The sequence below is a fragment of the Monodelphis domestica genome, chromosome 1 (genome assembly GCF_027887165.1).
Source record: "Monodelphis domestica isolate mMonDom1 chromosome 1, mMonDom1.pri, whole genome shotgun sequence".
Lineage (NCBI taxonomy): Eukaryota > Metazoa > Chordata > Mammalia > Didelphimorphia > Didelphidae > Monodelphis > Monodelphis domestica.
The window spans coordinates 13694051-13716416 of NC_077227.1; the positions used below are offsets into that span (position 1 = coordinate 13694051).

Consider the following 22366-nt stretch of genomic DNA (forward strand, 5'->3'; position numbering starts at 1 on the left):
ATATCTTGTATCACCATGTCCAGTTTGGTGTTTATTTCTGGCTTTTCTGGGAGTCCAATTATTCTTAAATTTTCTCTTCTCCCTCTATTTTCCAGATCTATCACCTTGTTGGTGAGATATTTTATGTTCTCTTCTAATTTCTTGGTGTTTTGGCTTTGCTTTATTAGTTCTTGCTTTAAAGCCTGGTTTTCTTTTACAGTTTGGTCAAACTGGTTTTGTAGATGCATGAATTTCTTTTGCATTATTTCCCACTTTTCCTCCCAGAGGGCTTCCATCTTTTTGGTCATTTCTGATTCAAATTCTTCATGGGTTTGTGGAGAGTTTCTATTTCCTTTGGAAGATTTTGGAGAATTTTCTTGTATATCTTCTTCTATCTGCTCTGTATTTTGTATTTTGGCTCCATAGAATGTGTCCAAAGTCGCCCCTTTCTTCTTATTTTTCTTGGTATTTTGGGGCTTCTGTGCTTCTGTGGAGTTTGTCATCTCTGAATGTGGAGGATTAGCTTTTCTTATCTCTGGTGATCCAAGGCTTTAGTCCTGGGCAGATGTTGGTTCTAAGAGCTTTCCCTGGGTTAAACTGAATATGCCTCACTGGAGCTGGAATGGAAGGGTCGGACCACGAGGCCACACTCTCCCCCCAGCTCGCTTTCCGGAAGTTGCCTTCAGAATCGCTGGCCGTGAGGCTGTTTCGTCGGCCTGCGGGGGGGATGGGCTGCAGCTTTCCCAAGCTCTAGGGCAAGGACTTTCACTGAGACTTGGATAGCAGGATCCAGCCCGTGAGGCTGTCTTGCCCGCCCTGAGGGTTGCTGTTGTTTCGACCAGCTCTCTGCAGCGGAAGCCCCAGGCAGTAACTTTCACCGGGACTGTAGAAGGCCCTGAGGGTTCTGCTCTCTGAGCCCGGCCGGGCTGCGGCTTCCGGGAGCCTTGGACTCTGCGCTCCTACCCCTGAGGTCCGAGTGATCTCGGGTTCTGGCTTTTGAGGGGAGCCGTACCTTTTGAACCGGGTCCAGGTCCAGGAGGAGGGTTCCCAGGGTCTGTGCTGTTGATCGTTTTGAATTTCGGCGCCTTAGGAGCTTATATTTTGAGATCGGTCGGGAAGGGTTTTCCGGAGATCTGAGCTTTAGCTTTCTCTAAGCCGCCATCTTAACCGGAAGTCCCAAGTGGTTTTTGAAGTCAGAGGATGTGTGTTCAAAGCCAGCTCTGACACTCATTACAATCTCTAAGATCTTGGATGATTTGGTTACTTAAATGCTATTTCCTCAATGATAATAAAATAATGGAATTAACCAAGTTCTCTTCATGTTCTAAAGCTATGATCCTAGGATCATTAAATAGTTGATGGTGAATAAAATTATATTTCTCCTCCCTTAATTTAAAGTTATCCAGGGACTCAAGTACTAAATGGTCAAAGGGAATAACCAAGAAATGTTCAAACCATCAACAATTACATGAAAAAATGTTCTAAATTACTATTGATTAGAGAAATACAAATTAAAAGAATTATGAGAGATATCACAAAGATCATCTTGCCTAATATAACAGAAAAGGAAAATAACAAGTTCTTGTGGGGCTTTGGAAAAAATGGGACACTAATGAATTGGGGTGGAGTAGTTAACTGTTCCAATCAATCTGAAGAGCAATTTGGCACTATGCCCAAAGTACTATAAAACCATATATAACCTTTGGCCCATCAGTATCACTACTAGGTCTTATATCCCAAAAAGATCAAAGAAAAATGGAAAGAACGTATATGTACAAAAATATTTATAGCAGATATTTTTGGAGTGGCAAAGAAATGGAAAATGAAGAGATGTCTATAAATTGTGAATGAGTTGAACAATTGTGGTATATGATTGTAATGGAATACTATTGTGTTCTAAGGAATAATAAGGGAGATGGTTTCAGAAAAATCTGAGAAGACTTATATGAACTGATGCAAAGGAAAATGAGCAGAACCAGACATTGTACAGAGTAATGGCAATAATTGTGAATGACTTAGCTGCTCTGATTAAGAAAATGATCTAGGACATTTTCAAAGGATTCATGGTGCTATCCATTTCTAGAGAGAGAGCTGATGAACTCTATGTACAGATTGAAGCATGTTGTTTTTTTAAGTTTTCTTTATTTTCCTGCTTTTTTTAATAATATAGCTAATATAGAAACGTTTTGCATGACTTCACATGTATAATGGATATCATTTGCCTCCTCAATACGTAGGGTAGGGGCTAGAAAAAGAGAAAGAAACTAATATGGAATTCATTTTCTTCTAAATGAATGTTTAAACAAATAAATGTTTTTCAAAAAATAACGTTAGCCAGGGGGTGATTTTGGTTGACAATTCATGTTTGTTCTTAAAAGCTAAAAAGTGCAGGGTTGAATAGGGCAGAGGTTCCCAGCCTTTCTGAGTATGAGAATCAATGTCCTCTTTATGTCAAACAATTTCTCAGACCCATATATTCTAGAGGTTGGGCCATTAGCAAACACTGATTAAGAAAATGATGACATTCTCTAAACTTCATAACAGTTGAAATAAATTTATATTCTATTAGTCTTAGACCTATCTACATCCCCTTAAATAATAATGAACAGGTGAGGGGGATCCTCATAATATGTTTACTTATTTGGGATTCTTGAATCGCACTGAAGACTTTACTGGCACTAAATATGACTCAAGGCATTACTTGATATGACAATGACATATGGTAATTTGATGGTCCTTGAGGGGTCCAAAGTTCTTAGGCTAGGACTTAGAGGACTCAAGCAACAGGTTATATATGAGTTGTCAATCAAACAAAAAGCAATTATTATAGGCTAACTCCGTGCCATACATTGTGCTGAGTACTGGGGATACCTAGGAAGACAGACTTCGCCTTTGAGGAACTCACATTCTAGTGGAGGACACAACACACAAAGAATTATAAATAATCATGATATATATGGCAGCTAGGTGGTGAAGTGGATGGAATCCCAGGTCTGCAGTCAGGAAGATCCAAGTTCAAATCTGGCCCCAGACACTTATTAGCTGCATAATCTAGACAAGTCACAACCCCATTTGACTCTATTTTCTCATCTGTAAAATAGAAGGAAATGGCGACCACTCAAGTATCTCTGCCAAGAAAACCCCAAATGGGGTCATAACTGAAGACACAACTACAAACTAAAGACACAACTTAAACAACTCAACAGTAGCAGCAATAATGATATATAGATTGATGGGATCTAAGAGGGCAAGGAATTACCAGCTGGGAAGAACAGGATAAGTTTCTTGCAAACCAAGTGTATGATTTTCCTGATTTCCCTGAAGGAAGCCAGAGAAACTAACCAAGTTCTTCTGGTCATACAGTGACTTTATGTATGACTGTAATGGACTTTTTACCAAGATCTTTAAGGTTTTCAAAAGCACTGGTCTCATCTAGTACTAATAAGAATCCTGAGAGGTCAATATTATTAGTATCATTAATGACCTGGGATTTAATAGATACTTACTAAATGCTTATGGGTTGATTGACTGTTATTTCCTTTTACAGACCAGGGGAAGAAACTCAGCAAAATGAATTAATTTGCCTGAGATCATAGAGTCGAGTGATAGGGAAGAGTTTTGAACCAAGGTTTCCCTGATTTCAAGTCCATCCTCTTTCTACTATGTACAGAAAGCCAAATCTCTGAGCTAAAGATGTATCTGCACCTCAGGAAGAACCAGGGGATAGTAGGAGGAACATTGGAAATGGAGACCCATTGGAATCTCATTTTTGCAACTAAAAATTGTGTGACCTTGGGCAAGTCCTTGGAGTTTCTTTCATCCTCATAACATTCGGACAATTATTACCTGCAGTTGTTACCTGGTAGGATGATAGAAAGAATAATATGAAATATTAAGCATAAATTGTTACATAAACCTGGAAAAAATCTGTATAAATATGAGTGACTGTATATCATCAAAATAACTAGTGGAAAATGAAATAATAGAGTCGGTATAGTCATATCTCTATTGTAGGAAACTGCCTTTTTAATTTAATCTGTCTACTGGGTAACATATAGAAACATTCTGCTTCTCCAACCAGGAAGTCAAAATGTGACATGGTTTATGTGACATTTTAGTAATGGGAAATATTGTCAACATGATCCACAAAGAATGATTGATGACCACCTGGGAGCCCAGCTCTCTACGAGGTACCCAGGGGACTTCAAACAATATACAGGGGCTTCTGGGTTTTTTCCAGGGAATTTATGGCCTAATAAAGAGAGGTAAATAATATAAACATTGCCATAAAGCAGGTATGAATATGTTCATTTATGTATAGTATTTATATATTCAGCCCCTACATGAACATATACATCCATGTGAATACTAAGAGGCTCAGTATGTAACCATGCAGTCTACATGACCACATGTAGAATTGCACACATACTCACTTGCGTGTGCACACACCTGGATGTGCCTAAACATTTGAGTCCTGGATATGGAAATAAATGGTAGTAGTTGGTGAGACAGAAAATCCTTTAGGATCTCGGGTGAAAATATGGAGCATGAGAGGGGGCTGGGATCAGTCACTTCCCTTCCAAAAGCCTCTTTCCTTAGGTGTAAAATGAGGGCACTGGCCTCCATGGCCTCCATAATCCCTCTGTGCTTGCTCTGTAAGCCAATGATCACAGAATGGATCCCCCCTTTTCTTTCTCCTTGTATCTCCACTAGACATGCCGTGCCTTTGTGCCTAGAACTCAATTTGATACAGCAAACATTTGGTGCCTACTCTGTGCCCAGTGCCTCCGCAGACATGGAGGAAGCAGACTGCAATGAGCATCCCTTCTCTCAAGAAGCTTATATTCTACTAGCATTACTGAGTCCCTGAAGAATAATCTTTCTATGAATAAGTAACTAGAGAGAAAAGGCAGCAGGCTGCAAAGCATTATAGGAGGGAGAGAGCACTAAAGACCAAGAAAGGGCACATTCCACATAGCCCGTGATGCCTGGGCTGGGCTCTGGGGAAGCCAGGGATGCTGGGGAGGCAGAAGTGGGGCCACCATGGCAGATGAGGAGGATAGAGGTGCCTGACACCTGGGACTCATAATACACACCTTATTGCCCACTCCAGGGCCCCTTGAAGAGGGTTTGAGAATCTCACTTTTACGACGTTCTGTAAAAGCTTTGGAAACTCTTCACTGGAACTCAACTTACTCTTCCCCATACTGTGACACTCAAAAATCTAATTAGTTTAAATTACCCATTTTGAAAGAAGAGGGGCAGGAATCTTCATCCCCATTCCATGGATGAAAACCTGAAACAAGGAAGCTGACATTTCCCTGCCGCCACAGTGAATTAGAAAGGGAGCCAGAGAGCACCCGTGTTTCCTAACACTTGGCTGATCTTCCTCTCAGGCAAGGAACACACTGTTCATTTCTATAAGCTTCTGAAAGATTTGACTTTGACCAAATTACTTTAGTGCTGAGTTCAGTGACATATTGGTTCTAGATTCCCAAAATACCAACATACAGAATGATTGCCAAACCCTTCCTCCTCCTTCTTCTACTTTTAAGACATGATTGCGCTAGGAATTGTGCCTTCAGCTCAGTATCTTGAAGGAGGGGAAGAAAGGCATGAGTTTGAGGCATTCTTTTTTATCCATTTCATTCCCTACTGTCATGGTCGAGGAGGCTGGTCCTCAGTTCAGACTCACAGGTCCTGGTTTCAAATTTCCTACTCTTTACTCTTGGGTAAGAAGCAAACGTTTTAGTTTCCTCATATGTAAAAAAGTGGAGTATTGTGGCTACATGTCCTCCAGACTTTGGAGAATGATCCTTTCCCTCAATTATCATCACATTTGGTCTTATTTTTTTTAATGAAATATGATCTGTCCCAGTGAGGAAGTGAGCATCTCCACAGGTGGAGAATTCTGTCAATGATGGCTACTCTACTTCTTGTATTGGATCAAAAAGGTCAGAGATAAGAAAGGGTTTCAGATCCCTGGCTTTCATATGAAGATGCTGAAGTCCAGGAATTTAAATGATACCAAAGTTTAAAGGAGCAGCCAATCAGTCAGCAAGCATTTATTAATCTTCTACCATGTATCAGGCATTGTGCTAAGGGCTACAGTTACAAAAAGAGGCAAAAGACAAGCCCTCCCCTTAAGAAGCTCATAATCTAATGGGAGGAGACAAAATGCAAACAAATATGAACAAAAAAAAAGCAATCTTTGGGATAAAGAGGAAATAATTGAAGAGACATAAGGAAGTGGAATTGAGAGAGATTGGAGAAGCCTTCTGAACCAGAAGGTGAAAATGAAGGAAGAAAGTGTTCCAGACATGAGGACAGCCAGAGAAAATGGCCAGAGCTGAGAGAGAGAGTGTCTTGTGTTGGGGATAACCAGAAAACCATATCACAGGATTGAAGAGTATGTTTGGGGACAAAGTCGTATGAAAACAGGAGAGATAGGAGGAAAGGACTTGGGTAATAAAGGGCTTGGAAAGCCATACAGAGCATTGTGCATTTTGTCTTGGCAGTGATAGGAATCTACTGGAATTTACTGAGTCTAGGAGGTGACATGGTTTGGATCTGCATTTTGGGAAATTTACTTTGACACCAGAATGAGGGATTGCAGTGGGGAGAGACTTGATCCGGCAGACCCACTAGAATCCATTGAATAGTCCATATGTGAGGTGATAGGGACCTGCACCAGGGAGGTAGCAGTGTCAGAGGAGAGAAGGGATATTCAAGAGATATTACAAAGGTGAAAGCGATAGTTATCAACAATAGATTGGCTTTAGTGTGGTGAGAGATAGTGAGGAATCCAGGATGACTCCCCGGTTGTGAGCCTGGCGGAATGATGAGATAGTGGTTCCTCCACAATAATAGAAAAGTTAAGGGCAGGAAAAGACCTCGTGGGGGGATAATTAATTCAATTTTGGACATGTTGAGTTTACGATGTGTGCTGGACATTCAGTTCAAGATGTCTGACAGGCAGTTGGAGATGCAGGATTGCATTTCAATAGAAAGTCTGGGGCAGGAAAGGTAGATTTGAGAATTGCCAGCTTCGAGATGCCATTAAATCCATGGGAGCTGATGAAATGAGAGGGAGAAGAGAAGAGGGCCCAGGACAAAACCTTGTGGGACACTTGTGGTCATGATCTAGAGAAGTATCATACATAGGAGACAGAGAAGGAATGGTCGTAGAGGTAGGAGAAGAACCAGGAGAGAGTGATGTCTCAAAAATATAGAGAAAAGAAAATATCAACAAGGAGAAAAGATATCAGAGTCAAAGGCTGTAGAGAAGTCAAGAAGAATAAGCCAAGAGAGATACTAAGTGTCCTTTGGGCTAGGTCCTCTAACCCAAATTATAATGTTTATGAAGGATAAGAGGATAATAGATTTAGAACCGAATGGTTATATACTCCAATCTCCTCATTTTTCTTTTGAGGAAATGAGATCCAGGGAGATACAGTAAGTCACCCCAAGTCATGGAGCTAGTTAATGCCACTGGCAGGATTTATAATCTGGTTCATCTGATGACAAAGTCCCTCTATCATGCTGCCTTTCTACTCATGAGCATCTTAAACAGGAAGCAACCTTTGAGATCATCTAGTTCAACCCTCTCCTTTACAGAGGAGGAAGTTTCCTCTCAGATACATGAAGTGATTTACTCAATCATACAAGTAGCATTGGAATCCGGAGACCAGACTTTTCCCCTGTTCCTCACTGCCTCTCATTTTTTAGGATCAGAGGATTAGGAACTCAGAGCCAGAAGGGATTGCTGAAATCACATAATCCAACCCTTGCCTTGTGCAGACAAGGTAACTGAGGCACAGATTTGTGAAGGGACTCACCCAAGGCCATTCAGATAATGAATGGCAGAGCTCTGATTTGAGTGAGGTCCTGTGACTGTCTCCAAATTCAGTATTTGTTCCACTCTACCACTCTGCCTTCTTTCTATTTTTGAAGGGATCATTTTCTGATACAGAATCAACTAGATGACCCCCGACATTCCTTCCAACTATGAAATTCTGTGGTTCTGCCAAATCACACTTAAATGTCACAAAATAAAACTGATGATGACTAGGCTTGTCAGACCTTGGAGAGAATCCAGAGTATCTGTTGAAATGTGCAGTAGGTGTTGGGATTAAGTCCCAAGACAGAGCAAATGTTGTTTCCTCCCTAGTGTGCTTCTTAAGGCTTCCTAAGAGTGAATGAGATGCCAAAGATGCCCCCCACCCCCAAAAGGATCATTCTAAACCAATCAGAAACAGACCCTGGGGTCCCTGAAAACCTTTAAATCTGCCCTTTTAAAACAGCAATAAAAGAAGGGCAGAACAGGATGGAACTCGCAAAACCTTCTCCCTTCTTTGGCGAATCCTCCCTGAGGCCAGATTCTTACATTTGCAATGCTTGGCCAAGTGGTTTCATAATTGAAGTCAATGGACAGAGTAAATGCCATTTATGTCCTACAAAGAATTGTTTTGGATGGTATAGAAAGCCTAGCTGCTTTCTTGCCCTGGCTAAAAGTGGAGATAAGGGAAAAGAATAGGGCAAACGACCACATGGAACGTCTTAGAGAAATGAATGCCCTGGAAGCGAAATCGGGGAGGAGTAGCTTTCTCTGTGCAGGTGTCAATGATTCATCTCAGGTGGACCTGGACCGTGCCTGTCATTAATGATGCTCCGAGGGAGGGAGCTGCTCTCAAAGGGAATTCCAGTTGGCGTCTCGAGAGCCCATATGGCGTGTCTCTGAAATTGCTTTTGCTTCTTTCCATCTCGGTTGTGTTCCATCTAATGGCCATTAGATGGCTTTGTAACATGCCTTAGAATGTTAATTTTACACTCTAAGGGGAATGTATTTCAGTTTCAACTCAGCAAAGCGATGGGAAAATGGAGTTTCCAAAGGTCATTGATGGCATAGTAGATCAAGAACTGACAATAAAGCTAGGAAGACCTGGGTTCCAGGCATGCCTCTAACACATTCAGGCTGTGTGACCCTGGGCCAGTCATTTAACCCCTCTATACCCTAGAGTTTCCTAAAATTGTAAATTGCAAAGAACATCTCACACTGCCCTGTTAGAGGTAGTTTCTCTTCCAGAGTTCGCTATAGCAATATCCCATCCAAATAGGAAAAAAAAAAGTGTATCATTCCCACACAAGCTCAGAGTAGTGTCCTTGCAGAGTTGGGTGTGGGGGGGAAGGGAGGGGTAGAGGAATGTGGCAGAGGTGGCAAAACGATGTGTGGACATTAACCTTGTGAAGAGAGCAATTTGGCAACACACGTATCCACATGAGAGACAATAGTGCAAGAGGAGTGTTACCAGATCCTAATAATCGTGGAATTCTCTGATAAAAGGTTTAAATTTATTCAGTGGGCGATTGACAGAGCCATCAAATAGTTTTGAGTACAAGAGACATGACCCGATCTGGGCACAAGGAAGACTAATCCAATAGTGACATATAGCATGAGTTAGAGGAAGGTAAGAATGGAGATGAGAGACTTGCTATACTAGTCTTTGTGGGTGTCAATGAGGATTTTCAACTAGGGGTTTTCCAAATAACCTGGGGTCAATCAATCAAGCTTTATGAAGCACCTACTATGTGCTAGCATTGTGCAAAGTGATGGGAGTACAAAGAATAAAACAGTCCCTTCCCTCAAGGAACTTGCAGTCTAAGGGGGCATCGGGAAGAAAACATGCAAAAGGAAACAGAAAAAGGGAAGAAAGAGAGGGAAAGGAGGAGTTTCCTGCCCCTGGGGCATGGTAGGACAACTTGTGAAGTTTCAAAGTGTCCCAGTCAGCTGAGAAGGGAGCGGATGGCTAAGCTGATGTCTGGAGTTCCTGACTCCATCCTTCAATCAAAGGGACAGAGGACAGTGATGCAGTAGAGTGTCAAGCTGGCGAGATCTTGCAGGGTGAGAAAGTTATCTCAGTGATCTGGGAGAATGGTGGAGAAGGTGATCGGGTTCTCATTATACCAACCATCACTCTATTTCCTTCCAAGTAAATTTAATGCTGAATATTCTTTATTTAAAAATGAATGGACCCAGCTGTGACCCTGGACAAGTCACTTGACCCCCATTGCCTAGCCCTTACCACTCTTCTGCCTTGGAACCAATATGCAGTATTGATTCCAAAACAGAAGGTAAGTTTTGTTTTGTTTTGTTTTTTAATTAATGGAAAATTAATTTGGTTCAATGTTGTCTGAAGAAGGCACGTGTTTATAAATACATACTAATAAAATACAGTTGGAAGCTATTGATGGACAATTCAAGAAGAAAGTAGGTATCACCCCACACTGAAGTTAAAACTCTCCCAGTGAGGGAGAGTTCCTAGAGGGGTTCAATCTCATATTCTCCACCTCACTGGCACTGAGCACCCTACTTTCCTGAATGGTGTTGGTAACTAAAAAGCCTCAGATATTGAGAATGTGAAGATTTAGATGGAAAGAGGAAAACAGACTTCCTCACCTTGCTAGAAAATCCAACAACCCTCCTTTCTGGTAGCTCCGTCTGTCTTTAGGACCTTCACAGTCTGCACGACTCACTATTCTAGGAAAGGGCAAAGATTGGGTTTGGTCTTGTGCATTGTGATTCTGTTCTTTATGACTCTTTGACTGGCCTCTCCTAGCTCTCCAGCTCAGTCTAGGGATTTCTCTTCTTGCTCAGTAAGCAACCTTGGAACTTCACTGATGCCCTACTTCCCGGCAGCCACTCCAGTCAAACCCCATGGGGGACCAAGGGGTTAAATCCCCCTGAAATGTCCCCCTTCTATCCTGTAAGTTCACAAAGAGGACACCAGTGCAGAAAAGAGAGCATCATAACCTCAAGAAAGATATGGAAAGCTGAGAGAATTCTCTCTGTTCCAGAGGCCAGGCTTTAGCCAAAAGTATGTGTGTTGATGGTTTGATTCCAGTTATGTGTTTAGTTCCCACAGTAAAAGAGGTAAATTAGGGACTGCTTCTAGCTTGATAAAACAGTAGCCTAAAACCTGTTGATAGAGTAACGTGGTGGATTAAAGCTAGATTGTTATACACCTGCCAGTGTGAGTCTCTCCTCCCTTCACACTACCCTACCCCTCGGTCCCAATCCTGGGATCCCCAAGATCGTGACAAAACCCTAAAAGCTCAATTACTTTTCCTCTACTGTGCTCCATTTTCTGAGCTTCCTCTGTTTTCCATTGATGTACTCACTGCCAATTTCTCAAGGAAGCATCCCATTCTTTTGGAATGACATCATCCATGCCAACATGCCTCACTTGCCTTAATCTATGGCATGTCCCAGACCCCAGAGTTTATTTCTGAGTCTCCTGCAATAGCTGGGGTCTCCGTTTGGGGGTTTGTAGAAATGAGCAGCAATAGAATCATCTTAAACTTCTTGGATTGGCATGAAGATCAACACAGAAAGAAACAAATGTTTTCAATAGTTCTTCCAATGCCAAAATAGCAGGGTTCTTTTTTTTTTTTTAAATCCCTGACCTTCCGTCTTAGAATCAATACTGTGTACTGGCTCCAAGGACTAGACAATGAGGATCAAGTGACTTGGCAAGGGTCACATTTCTAGGAAATGTCTAAAACCAGATTTGAACCCAGGACCTCCCATCTGTAGACCTGATTCTCAATTCACTGAACTACTTAGCTGCCTTTATAATCTAACTCAAGAGTGCAATTATTGAGCCTTTGTCCAAGAGGACTAATGTAATGGATTAAGGAAAAAAATACTCTGAGAACTACTGAAATTCTAACGTACTTCACGTACACATTTTTCCTTGAACACTTGAAATTATTTCAAGTAACTATTATGCCAATATTATGGCAAAGATCTATGAGTCATTTTCTTCTAAAATGCCAATACGTTCTGCAACACCAATTTCTAGCAATGAAATTCCATCCAATTTGTCACGTACGCTGCCACTTTAAATGAGGAGAGCTTCCTTGAAGCTTGCCGTGTCATCTCAATCTTGAAAGTCCCGTCCTCTTCTCAGACTTTGCTCTGCTTTTTAGGAAGAAAGGCTTTGCCTCTGTTTATTCACCCATTTTTCCATTCATCGATTCAAAGAAACAGTATTGATTCAGTGTCTATTGTGTGGTGAACTCTGGGCTGTTCAGTAGGGGATGAAGCACAGGTCGGGTAAGACATGGTCCCATTCGTGATGGAGCTCTCCTCCGAACTCCACTTTGAGACCCCGAGAAACTACTGTACTCGCCTGAAAATGAGCTGCTGTAGGGGGCAGCTGGGTGGCTCAGTGGATGGAGAGCCAGGTCTAGAGATGGGAGGTCAGACACTTCCCAGCTGGGTGACCCTGGGCAAGTCACTTGACCCCCAATGCCCAGCCCTGATCACCAAATTCACTTGCTTCTGTCCTAGGACATCATTTCTATTCATTATTTCTTTATTCCCACAGACACTATCTAGTACATGATCTCATTAGCCAACCAATAAGTATTTTTGAAACACCTACTATGTGCCTACCACCACCACCACCACCACCACCACCACTACTACTACTACTACTACTACTACTACTACTACTACTACTACCACTCTTACTACTACTACTACCACCACTATTACTACTACTACTACTACTACTACTACCACCACTATTACTACTACTACTACTACTACTACTACTACTACCACCACCACCACTACTACTACTACTACTACTACTACCACTACTACTACTACTACCACTGTTACTATTACTACTACTACTACTACTACCACCACCACCACCACCACTACTACTACTACTACTACTACTACTACTACTACTACTACTACTACCACCACTATTACCACTATTACTACTACTACTACTACTACTACTACTACTACTACTACTACTACTGCTGCTACTACTACTACTACTACTGCTACTACTACCACTATTACTACTACTACTACTACTTTGCTAGATGCTGGGAATCCAGTGATAAAAATGAAGCCGCCCCTTCTCTCAAAAAGTTCACATCTATTAGGTGACAATATTTTCATAAATGTACACATATGTTCTACATAATTAATATAATTTTATTGATATATCAATATGTTTTCTCATTAAAATTTTAATAATTATGCAAAAGAAATAAAAAGTGTTGAGGAGAGAGTCTAGAGTCTCCTGATCTACTTCAGGAGCTTTTCTATAGGGCCTTTAGCCTCTGCCTGCTCTCTCCTTTAAATCATCTTTCATGCAGTTGCCAGAGTAATTTCATTTTTCATCTCTGTTTCTGTCTCTCTGTTTGTTTATCTGTTTCCTGCTGCCTCAGTAATGATTTTGCTCTGTCTCATTATGCTCTCTTTATCTATTTCTATTTTTATCCATCTTTATCTCTGTCTTTATCCATCCCCCTATTTCCCTCTTTCCTTCTCTCTTTTTTATCTATTTCGATCTCTATCTCTGTTCCTGAACCTTTCATCCTCTCTCTCCCTCCTCCCTATTGCTCTCATCACATATATGGACATCCTTCCTTTGCTCAAGCATCTTCCAATGCTCCCTTGTGCTTACTGAGTAATGTTTAGGTTTTATTTGGCATAGTCTAGTGTCAGCCCCTTATCTCCAATTTTCCAAGAGACAGACAGAGACAGAGACAGAGAGACAGAGACAGAAACAGAGACAGAGACAGAGACAATAAGACATTTAGCAGGGAAATTTGCAAAGATTCTTTGCCTATTATTTCCCTTTTAATCATAATTTTATTGGATTTCTTTATGCAAAAACATTTTTTAAATTTTATATAATCAAAATTGGATTCATTTCCTGTGGCACTCTTTATCTCTTGTTTGATCATTAATTTTTCTTCTATCTGGATATCTGATAGGTATTTCCCCCCCATATTTCTCTAATGAATTTTCAACGTGACTTTTTAAATCTAGGTCACATACACATTGGAGCCTACCTTGGTATAGCATGTCAGGTGCAGATCTAAACCGATTTTCTTCCTTTGTATTGAACAATTTTCCCAATTTTTATCAAGCCTTGAGTTCTTAACGTAGTGGCTGGAGTTTGTTGGACATTGGATATTATATTTATATCCTTCCATGTGTCATGTACCAAATCTGTGCCACTGATTTTTAAAAATCTGTACCCATTTTTATTTGGAGGAAAACATTGCTTATTTTGAGTTGCCTCAATATAAAGTATAGTTTGAGACCTGGTTCTATAAATACTCTTCATTCCTACTTTTTTCCCATTATTTACCTTGAGAAATTTTTTTTTTACCTCCATATGGATTTTGGTAGTAGTTTTTCTATTTCTACAAAGTAATCCTTCAGTATTTTTATAGATATGGTTTTGAATAAATTGATTTATGTAGCATCATCATTTTATTATATTGGCTCATTTTGTCTATATGCAATTTTTTCTCAATTATATGGGTCAGTCTTTATTCCAGTAAAGAGTCAAATGACCATCTTCTTCCCTGATCCCCTAATCGGGGAAGATAAACCTTGAACAGATCTTTCAAAGCACGTTGTTTCATAACTTCCTAATGCACTGTCAAGTAATATTGTACATAAGCCTGATGAAAGCAGGAATCATGGATTATCTAAGCGCTATTGTCCCCTTGCACAGTGTTTTGAATATAGTAGATACTTAATAAATGATTATTGAAATAATTAAATTGAATAAGCATTTATTTAACACCTAACAGGGGTCAGACAAAATGCCAATAATTTAAGAGTACAAAGGCACAATTAAGCCAATTAACCTCAAGGAATGGGCGAGAGACTTGAAATTTGAAGAAGTAAATGTAGCCCATTTCCTAGGACCTCTCCTATCCCTCAGCTTGTGGCTCCCTGAGACCCTGGTATCATCTTGAGGACTCTTCCCCAAATAATCATTATCTCTAGCTTAGGGGTATTGAACCTTTTCTTTGCCTTCTTCATGGAGTCATGGATTTTATTGAACCTCCTTCAGAATGATGATTGCCTAAAATTGAATTTAGGGAATTATTATTATTATTATTATTAAAATAAAACAAGGGAAACCGGAGCTTAGAGATAACAAAGATCCATTTTTTGCTGCCCGAGTTCACGGGCCCCTGAACTCTATCCACAGACCCTTTGAGGGTCCAGCGACATTAGTTAGTTACTGCCCTTACCCAGGGATGGTTCTGAGAAATCTCTAATTTTATCTCCTGTCTTCTGAATGGATTCATTCTGTGGATGAAGCAGCTGAGGCCCCGGGATGCTCCATGGCTTGGATGAGATCCCACCGTTGTCAGCTGTGGGAGTCTCGAGGCCAGTTCTGACTCTGTGTCTGTCCTGTTGTCTCGTCTCCCAAGTAACTTAAGAGAGGTCGGGCTCTGCCAGTCCTGGCCCAGAGGAAGCACTAGGAGGGCTGTTGACAGCCGGCACCCAGAGGGAGTGCATAAGAGCCCCGACAGCCACTTCGTCTGGACCCGATTCAGTGGAGCGTCTCAGCGGCGTGGACTCTGTGTCCACTTCTCGGAGAGAGACCTGAGCAGCTGTGGCCTCCCCCAAGGCAGGTCATGTTAACCTGGGTTAATCCTACCATTGGGCCAGAGCATAAAATGTGACGGTGCAGAAGGGGAGAGGGAGCTGACCGAAGACAGAACCTGCCTATGGATTATTCAGACTCGGAAAGTGACGCCACCGTGGGGTACAGCGATGATGAGGACTCCAGCGATGTCGTCGAGAAATACTCAGAGTCGGTACTCAGAAAAGTAGCATCTAAATGTCTTTCTAAATATTTCTGTGTTCTGTGTCCTCCTGACATGAATCTCTAACCTGCTAACCCTCCCAGTGCCTCGGATGACTAAATCAAAGAATACAGGCTGTCATTGGAAGTGCGATGGGTAATTAACGATAATAAAATTAATAATGGACGAGAGTGATATTGATTAAAGCTCTCAGACTCTGGTTGTTCCTGAACACATGAAGGCAAGGGACTGGCAATAATTTGACCCGTGTTCCTCTTAGGAAAGAGAACACGGATGTAGCTTTTATTGGGTAAGATGGCAGCAAGAGTAATTCGTGAAGAACGATCCAGATGCTCATAGAGGCCACCTTCAACCCCAGTGATCGCCTACTAGGGTGAGGAGTTTGGCTGTTGGGCATCTAGAGGTGGGAGCTTTCAGTGACGATTTCAGCTTCTCCATCTCCATGCTGACCAACAACTCCTTTGCCCCAATCTCAAACCAGCACTTCCACGGATGCGCCAACACCGCAATCTGGAGGCATCAAATCAAAGAGCAGCTCGCATGGCTTGGCTTCTTGCTCCAATGCCCAATAAGGACACATGCCATAATATTTCCATGTAAACAAGAAGTATATTTTCTGCACACACCGTTCTCTCATGTCACTGGAACCCCATGATTAGGGCAGTGAAAGCATATGTAGTTTGGGGGGATCCTAGATATTAAATTGGAGTAATTGCATATAATATGTGTCTGAATGAATGTACAAGGCTCAAATGAAAATGCATTTTAAAGCACTTTGCCAACTCTGAGTTATTATGAATCTAGATAATAATAATTATGAAAATGATAGAATACAGAGAAAATGAATGCAAGGTAGTTTGGGGAAGGAAAGCACACGCAGCTGAGGAGCTGGGCAAAAGCAAAGCTGCTGCTTGAGATGAATTTGGAAGAATATTCAGGAGGCAGAGGAGAAGAGGGAAAGCATTTGTGGTGTGTGGGGACAGCCAGTTCTAAGGCACAGAAATGAGAGATGGCTGGTCATGTGGGTGGAACAGCACGTAATCACCTGTAGAGTTCAAGGGAAAATGGGCAAGCCTGGAAAAGTAGGAAGGGACCAGGTTATGAAGAGTCATAGGTGCTAAATGAGGCATTTTATATTTAATCCTTGTGGTAGTAAGTATGTGTGTGTGTGTGTGTATGTGTGTGTGTGTGTGTGTGTGTGTGTGTGTGTGTGTGTCTGCATTTCACTTAAAAAACTCACAGCACAATGGGTAGAGCTGGAGCTGGGTTTAAATCTGGCCATAGATACTTTCTCACTGGGTGACCCTGGGCAAGTCACTTCATATAATTTGCCTAGCCCTTGCCCTTGTGTCTTCTTAAGGCAGAAGGTAGGGGTTTAAAAGTGTGTGGAGAACATTGTGGAATGAGGAGAGACCCGAGGCATGGGGACCAATTGGAGGGGTGTTACAATGAGACTATGGACCTATGAAGAATGCATCCTGGATGGGAATAAGATTTGGAGATTATTTGGCTGTGTTGGGTGAGGGAGGTTGGGGTGTGGAGGATAACCCCAGGGTTAAAGCCTGGGAAATTGGAGGAGGATGCTTCCACCTTCATAGGGAAGTTCAGAGAATAGCTGTGTTTGGGGGAAAAGACAAAATTTCTATTCTGCCTGGTTGCATTTGAATTGCGTACCAGCTGTCCAGTTCACAATGTCCTCTTGGCAGTGGGTAGTGTTGGAATAGAGCTCAGGAGAGAAGTTAGATCCACACTGGCTGTTCTGGAAGTCATCTGAATCATCCTGGAAGTTGATGGAGAGGATGGAGAAAAAGGGAAGAGTGTTCAGGATATACCCCTTGGAGTACACTCTCGGGGAATCATGGGAAGTGATCCAGCAAAGGAAGCTGAGCAGTGGTCCAACCAATAGAAAGAAAACCAGAAGAGAGCAGTGCCATTAGAAGCCGGAAAGAAGGGTATCCAGTGGGAAAAGGTGGTGTCTACTGCCAGGAAGAATTCAAGAAAGATAAGGGGTGGGAAGAGGACACTAGATTTGATCAGCGATTCATCATGCACCATTTTGGAGAAAGCAGTTTGAGAAAATAATGAAAAGCCAGAATTCAGAAGATTTAGGAAGGCATGAGAAGGTGTAGGGGGGCAACCAGTGATTAGTCATTAGAGCTTTAGACCTAGAGAACCTGAGTTCAAATTCAGCTTCAAACACTTACTATGTGACCCTGGACAAGTCACTTTACCCTATTTGCCTCAGTTTCTTGATCTATAAATTGAGAGAGAGAAGGAAATGGCAAACCATTCCAGTATCCTTACCAAGAAAACCCCAAGTGGAAGCATGAAGAGTTGGACATGGCTGAACAGAATAAAGAGAGAAAATAGAGGTCACTTTTTTTTTAGGAACTTTGGCAAGGCAGAGGAAAAGAGAAAGAAGATAATGACTAGCAGGGAGGATAGAATCAAAGGAGGTTGGGTTTGATTTTGAATATGGGGAGGCGAGGATATTTTTTAAAATAACAAAGAAGGAGCCAATAGATAGGAAGAAATTAGAACCAATGGGTAGTTTTAGCTTGGAAAACAGAAGATGATGAGAAGTTTCTTCCAAGCACCCTTAATTCTAATCCTTCTGTTGATCATCTCTGATTTATTCTGTGTGTTTCTTGTTTATAGAAATTTGTTCGCATGCTCCCTCCTCTGTTGCATGGTGAACAAGGTCTATTTAAAAAAGAAAAATATATGTACCCGCATTTGGTGCCTGACATACTACTTGGCGTTTATTAATGTGTTTATTGACTTACGGGCACAACAGCTGTTTTCGACTATTTCCAAGGTGATCACATGGAGCAGAGATGAGCCATGCTCTCCCTGGCACACAGTAGAACCAGGAGAAAGGGACCGAGTCATTGTTTTGTGAAGGATGGGAACCTGAGCGCTGGCCTCAGTGGGAAAATGATACAGGCTTGTGTTGAGGGAACATGATTGATTCTTTGCAGGGAGAATCTCTATTTTTTTAATGTCGGGTCTGGAAACCCTTCATCACAATTAGAACTGTCTCTTAGGGAAGTCATCACTCGGTGGAGGCATCCTTCTCCTCCTCAGGCTCTTCACTCTCCTCTGGGACAGCTCTAATTATGAGGAAGGGTTTCCTGATCCGGAGCCCGGATCCCCTTAACTGACATTCCTATGTGCCTGCTAGTTGTCAAGTGCTACACATTCAACCTATAATTGGCCCCATTTTACAGAGGAGGATATCCAGGCTCTGGAGGGATGGAGCTTACCCATAAGCAGCCAGCCAGTAGGTGCCTGAGGACAGAAGTCAAACCCAGGCTTTCTTGGATTTGGTAACTTTAATATAAGTAGAAAGAAATAAGTTTTTTTTTAAAGTATTATTTATTTGGGAGCAACTGGGTGGCTCAGTGGATTGAGATCCAGGCCCAGAGATGGTAAGTCCTGGGTTCAAATCTGGTCTCAGATACTTCCTAGCTGTGTGACCCTGGGCAAGTCACTTAACCCTTATTGCCTAGCCCTTACCACTCTTCTACCTTAAAACCAATACCCAGTGTTCATTCTAAAACAGAAGGTAAGGGGTTTTTTAAGTATTATTTATTTGTTCCCTAAACCAGAAATTGTATGTCCAGTTTCAGTTGATGTATTCCTCCATTCCTCAGTGCTGCTAACAACTCTGAACCCCCACCCCACTATATCACCCCTTAATATTAGGAGTTGTGTCCTAATTAACTTCAAATAAAATATAGAGTCAGAGCATCACCAGCATCAAGAGTTGGAAGGGACTTCACATACCATCCATTCCAACCCATTTGTACAAGGAATGCCCATGCCACCATACATTTAAATAACCAACAAATGACCATCTACAATCTCTTTATTTTTCTCCTAATTAAAAAAAAAAACTTGCCTTCTGTCTTAGAACAAATACTATGTATTGGCTCTAAGGCAGAAGAGCATTAAGGACTAAGCAATGGAGGTTAAGTTACTTGCCCAGGGTCACATAGCTAGGAAGTGTTTAAGGCAAGATTTGAACCCAGGACCTCCCATCTCTAAGTCTGGCTCTCTGAGCTACTTATCTGCTTCCTTCTACTTTGTGAATTGTTTTCTTTCTTTTTTTTTTCTTCTCCCTTCAGGATCTTCTATTTCTACTAGCCCAGATGTTCCATGAGGGCTGGAACATCATTTTATCTAAACTTTGTCCATTTATCTCAACTCTCCCATTTCCCAGCCCAGCGCTCCATGCACAAATAATTCTTAGTTCATGCTTGTTATTTCCTTTTAAATGCCAAAGCAATAGACAGGAGCTCAGATGAATGTGGATAACCATTCATCGCTTAACCAAGGGCCAGCTGGGCTCTTCCTGAGGCTCGAGGAAGTGGGGTATCAAACAGAGAGATTCCCTTCCTTGAGGAGAATGGTCTACTCAATGATCAGAGGATCGAGATTTGGAGCCAGAAGGAGATCATTTAACCCCCTGATTTTACAGGTGAAGAAACTGAGGCATCGTGCAGTTAGCTGATTTGATCCATGGATCATACTGGTAATAAGTGCTTCTCTGTGAGTCAGTCAACAATCAATCTACATTTATCTGTTATGGCCTAGGTTTACTGAGAAAGGCTAACATTCTTTTTTTTTTAATTTAACAAGCCAGCATTTATTATTCCAATACTCTCATTCTTTTTTTTTTTTTGGAAAATTTTATCTAATTAATCAATTTAGAATATTTTTCCATGATTACAAGATTCATGTTCTTTCCCTCCCCTTCTCTAAGCCCCCTCCTGTAGCTGATTCCAATTCCACTGGGTTTTGCATGTGTCATTGATCCAGACCAATTTCCATATTATTAATATTTGCACCAGGGTGATCATTTAGAGTCTATATCCTCAATCATATCCCCAGGAATCCATGTGAGCAAGAAAGGCTAACATTCTCATGGAGCGTGACAGCAGCATTAAAAAAAATGTAGATACAAAATAGATGTGGTAGAATCTGAACCCAGCCCTTCTGACTCCAACGCCAGTGGCCAGTCCATAGGTACAGCCACTAACGTGATTTCTAATTCACATAAATGCTTTTCCTGCCTCATCCTTTTGTATTCAATTATTTTAAGCAATTGAATCATAGAGAGTTATCTGTGACAAGGAATGTTCATCTTATGTCAATATGCCTAGGTAGGTCCTGTGACTTTGTCAGTGAAAGAAGTCCATATACAGCAGAGAGAAGCCCATCTTATTAGATATTTCTTAAAGAGCCATCTTAGGGTCTGGAATGCCCATAGCCAAAGGGCCAATATAGGTCAATGATAGGATTTGAACTCAGTCTTGAAGGCAACTTGGAGATCAGCTTACAAAAGTTGGAAAGGGGAAACTGAGGCCTGGTGCAGTCAAGTGACTTGGCAAGTATCAAAGAGTAAGTGACAGATCCAGGATTAAATCATATGCCCCTTTCCCCTCAATCCCTCTTACAGCTCTACCACATTGCCTTTGGGTTCCAGGTCCCACCCGCCATGCTTACTCTTCAGATTCTTGCCATCATAGGAGATGTTTTGCAAATCTTAGATGGATGAATGAAGGTTTTCTATTTCATAACTGTTTTTGGTCATTGAGTGGAATTTTGATTATTTATAGAGATTAAAGAATTTGGGAGATTAACATGGCATCAGGAAGAAGGTTTTCCTTGGAACAGATGAGGCATAATGAGACTTTGTTGCTGTTTTCTTCTGGACCAGACCTGGGATTTCAGGCATGGAGGCCAATCCCCCTTTGGGAAAAGCTTCTTCCAAAGTAGATGAGCACCTAGTCTACAGTTTCTGCTTGTAGGGATTTATCTGAGACCCTAATGAATTAAGTAACTTGTCTGTGGTCAAAATAACCAGCATTTTTCAGAGGGTGGACTTGAATTCACGCCTTCTTGACTCTTAAGACCAATTTTCTTCCTATAGCAGACTGAAGATTTATTCAAATTTCAACTCAATCATGGGCTAAATCCAGATATTTTACTTAAGGAAAAATGTGTTTTTTAGATACTGTTCACCAAAAATGCTCTGCTTCATTAAAGCCGATTTCTATTTAATTTTCAGGGAAGATGTGAGAACTGCCAATGTCATTGCTGCAGAAGCAGTGACCTGCCTTGTGATCGACAGAGAGTAAGTCTATCATTTCCTTCTTGTTTCTTGTGTTCTGGGAATGTTGTCAGCAGAAGCAATATCATTTCATATTCAGATATCAGCTATATCCTTCTGTGGGTGCTCTTTTCCTTTTAAAAATCAATTTAATGATTAATCACTGCATTAGATTCTCCCTTTGCCTATAGGGATAGTTTCCGTTCAACAAGCACCTCCTATGTACAAGGAAGGACTTGGGCAGGTCACTGAGACTACAAAGACAAAAAGAAAAAATATATAGTGCCCACCCCCTCTTCCAGGGAGTTTATATTCTGCATTGGGCCAATGGCTTATACCCACAGCCATATAATACTTTGAAGAAGGGGGAACAAGCACTAGCAATGGAAGAGATCAGAAAAAAAAAGGCTTCCCATCAGAGAAGACCTTCAAGAAGCTGGAAATTCTAAGAGGAGGGAGAAAGACTTCTAGGCATAGAGTACAGCCTCAGCAAAGGCACAGCGATGAGAAACGATATAGTGCCAAGTTCAGAGAATAGCCCATTATGGCTGGAATGGAGAATGAGTAAGAGGCTTGAGGCATGCATCACAGGCTCTA

General features: G+C 41.4%; 1 protein-coding gene across 9 annotated transcripts in view; it reads left to right on the forward strand.

The window, feature by feature from the left end:
- PRKG1 (protein kinase cGMP-dependent 1) overlaps window positions 1-22366 on the forward strand; it is a 1271158-nt gene that overhangs the window by 1094995 nt on the left and 153797 nt on the right. For 7 of the 9 annotated variants that reach the window (XM_056819190.1, XM_001374648.4, XM_056819201.1 and 4 more), the window contains one exon: window positions 21728-21793. In XM_056819190.1, the coding sequence (XP_056675168.1) occupies window positions 21728-21793 (66 nt within the window). Of the gene's footprint in view, window positions 1-10677; window positions 10854-15370; window positions 15639-21727; window positions 21794-22366 lie in introns of those variants that run through there. The other 2 variants (XM_056819211.1, XM_056819203.1) reach the window with 2 other exon arrangements.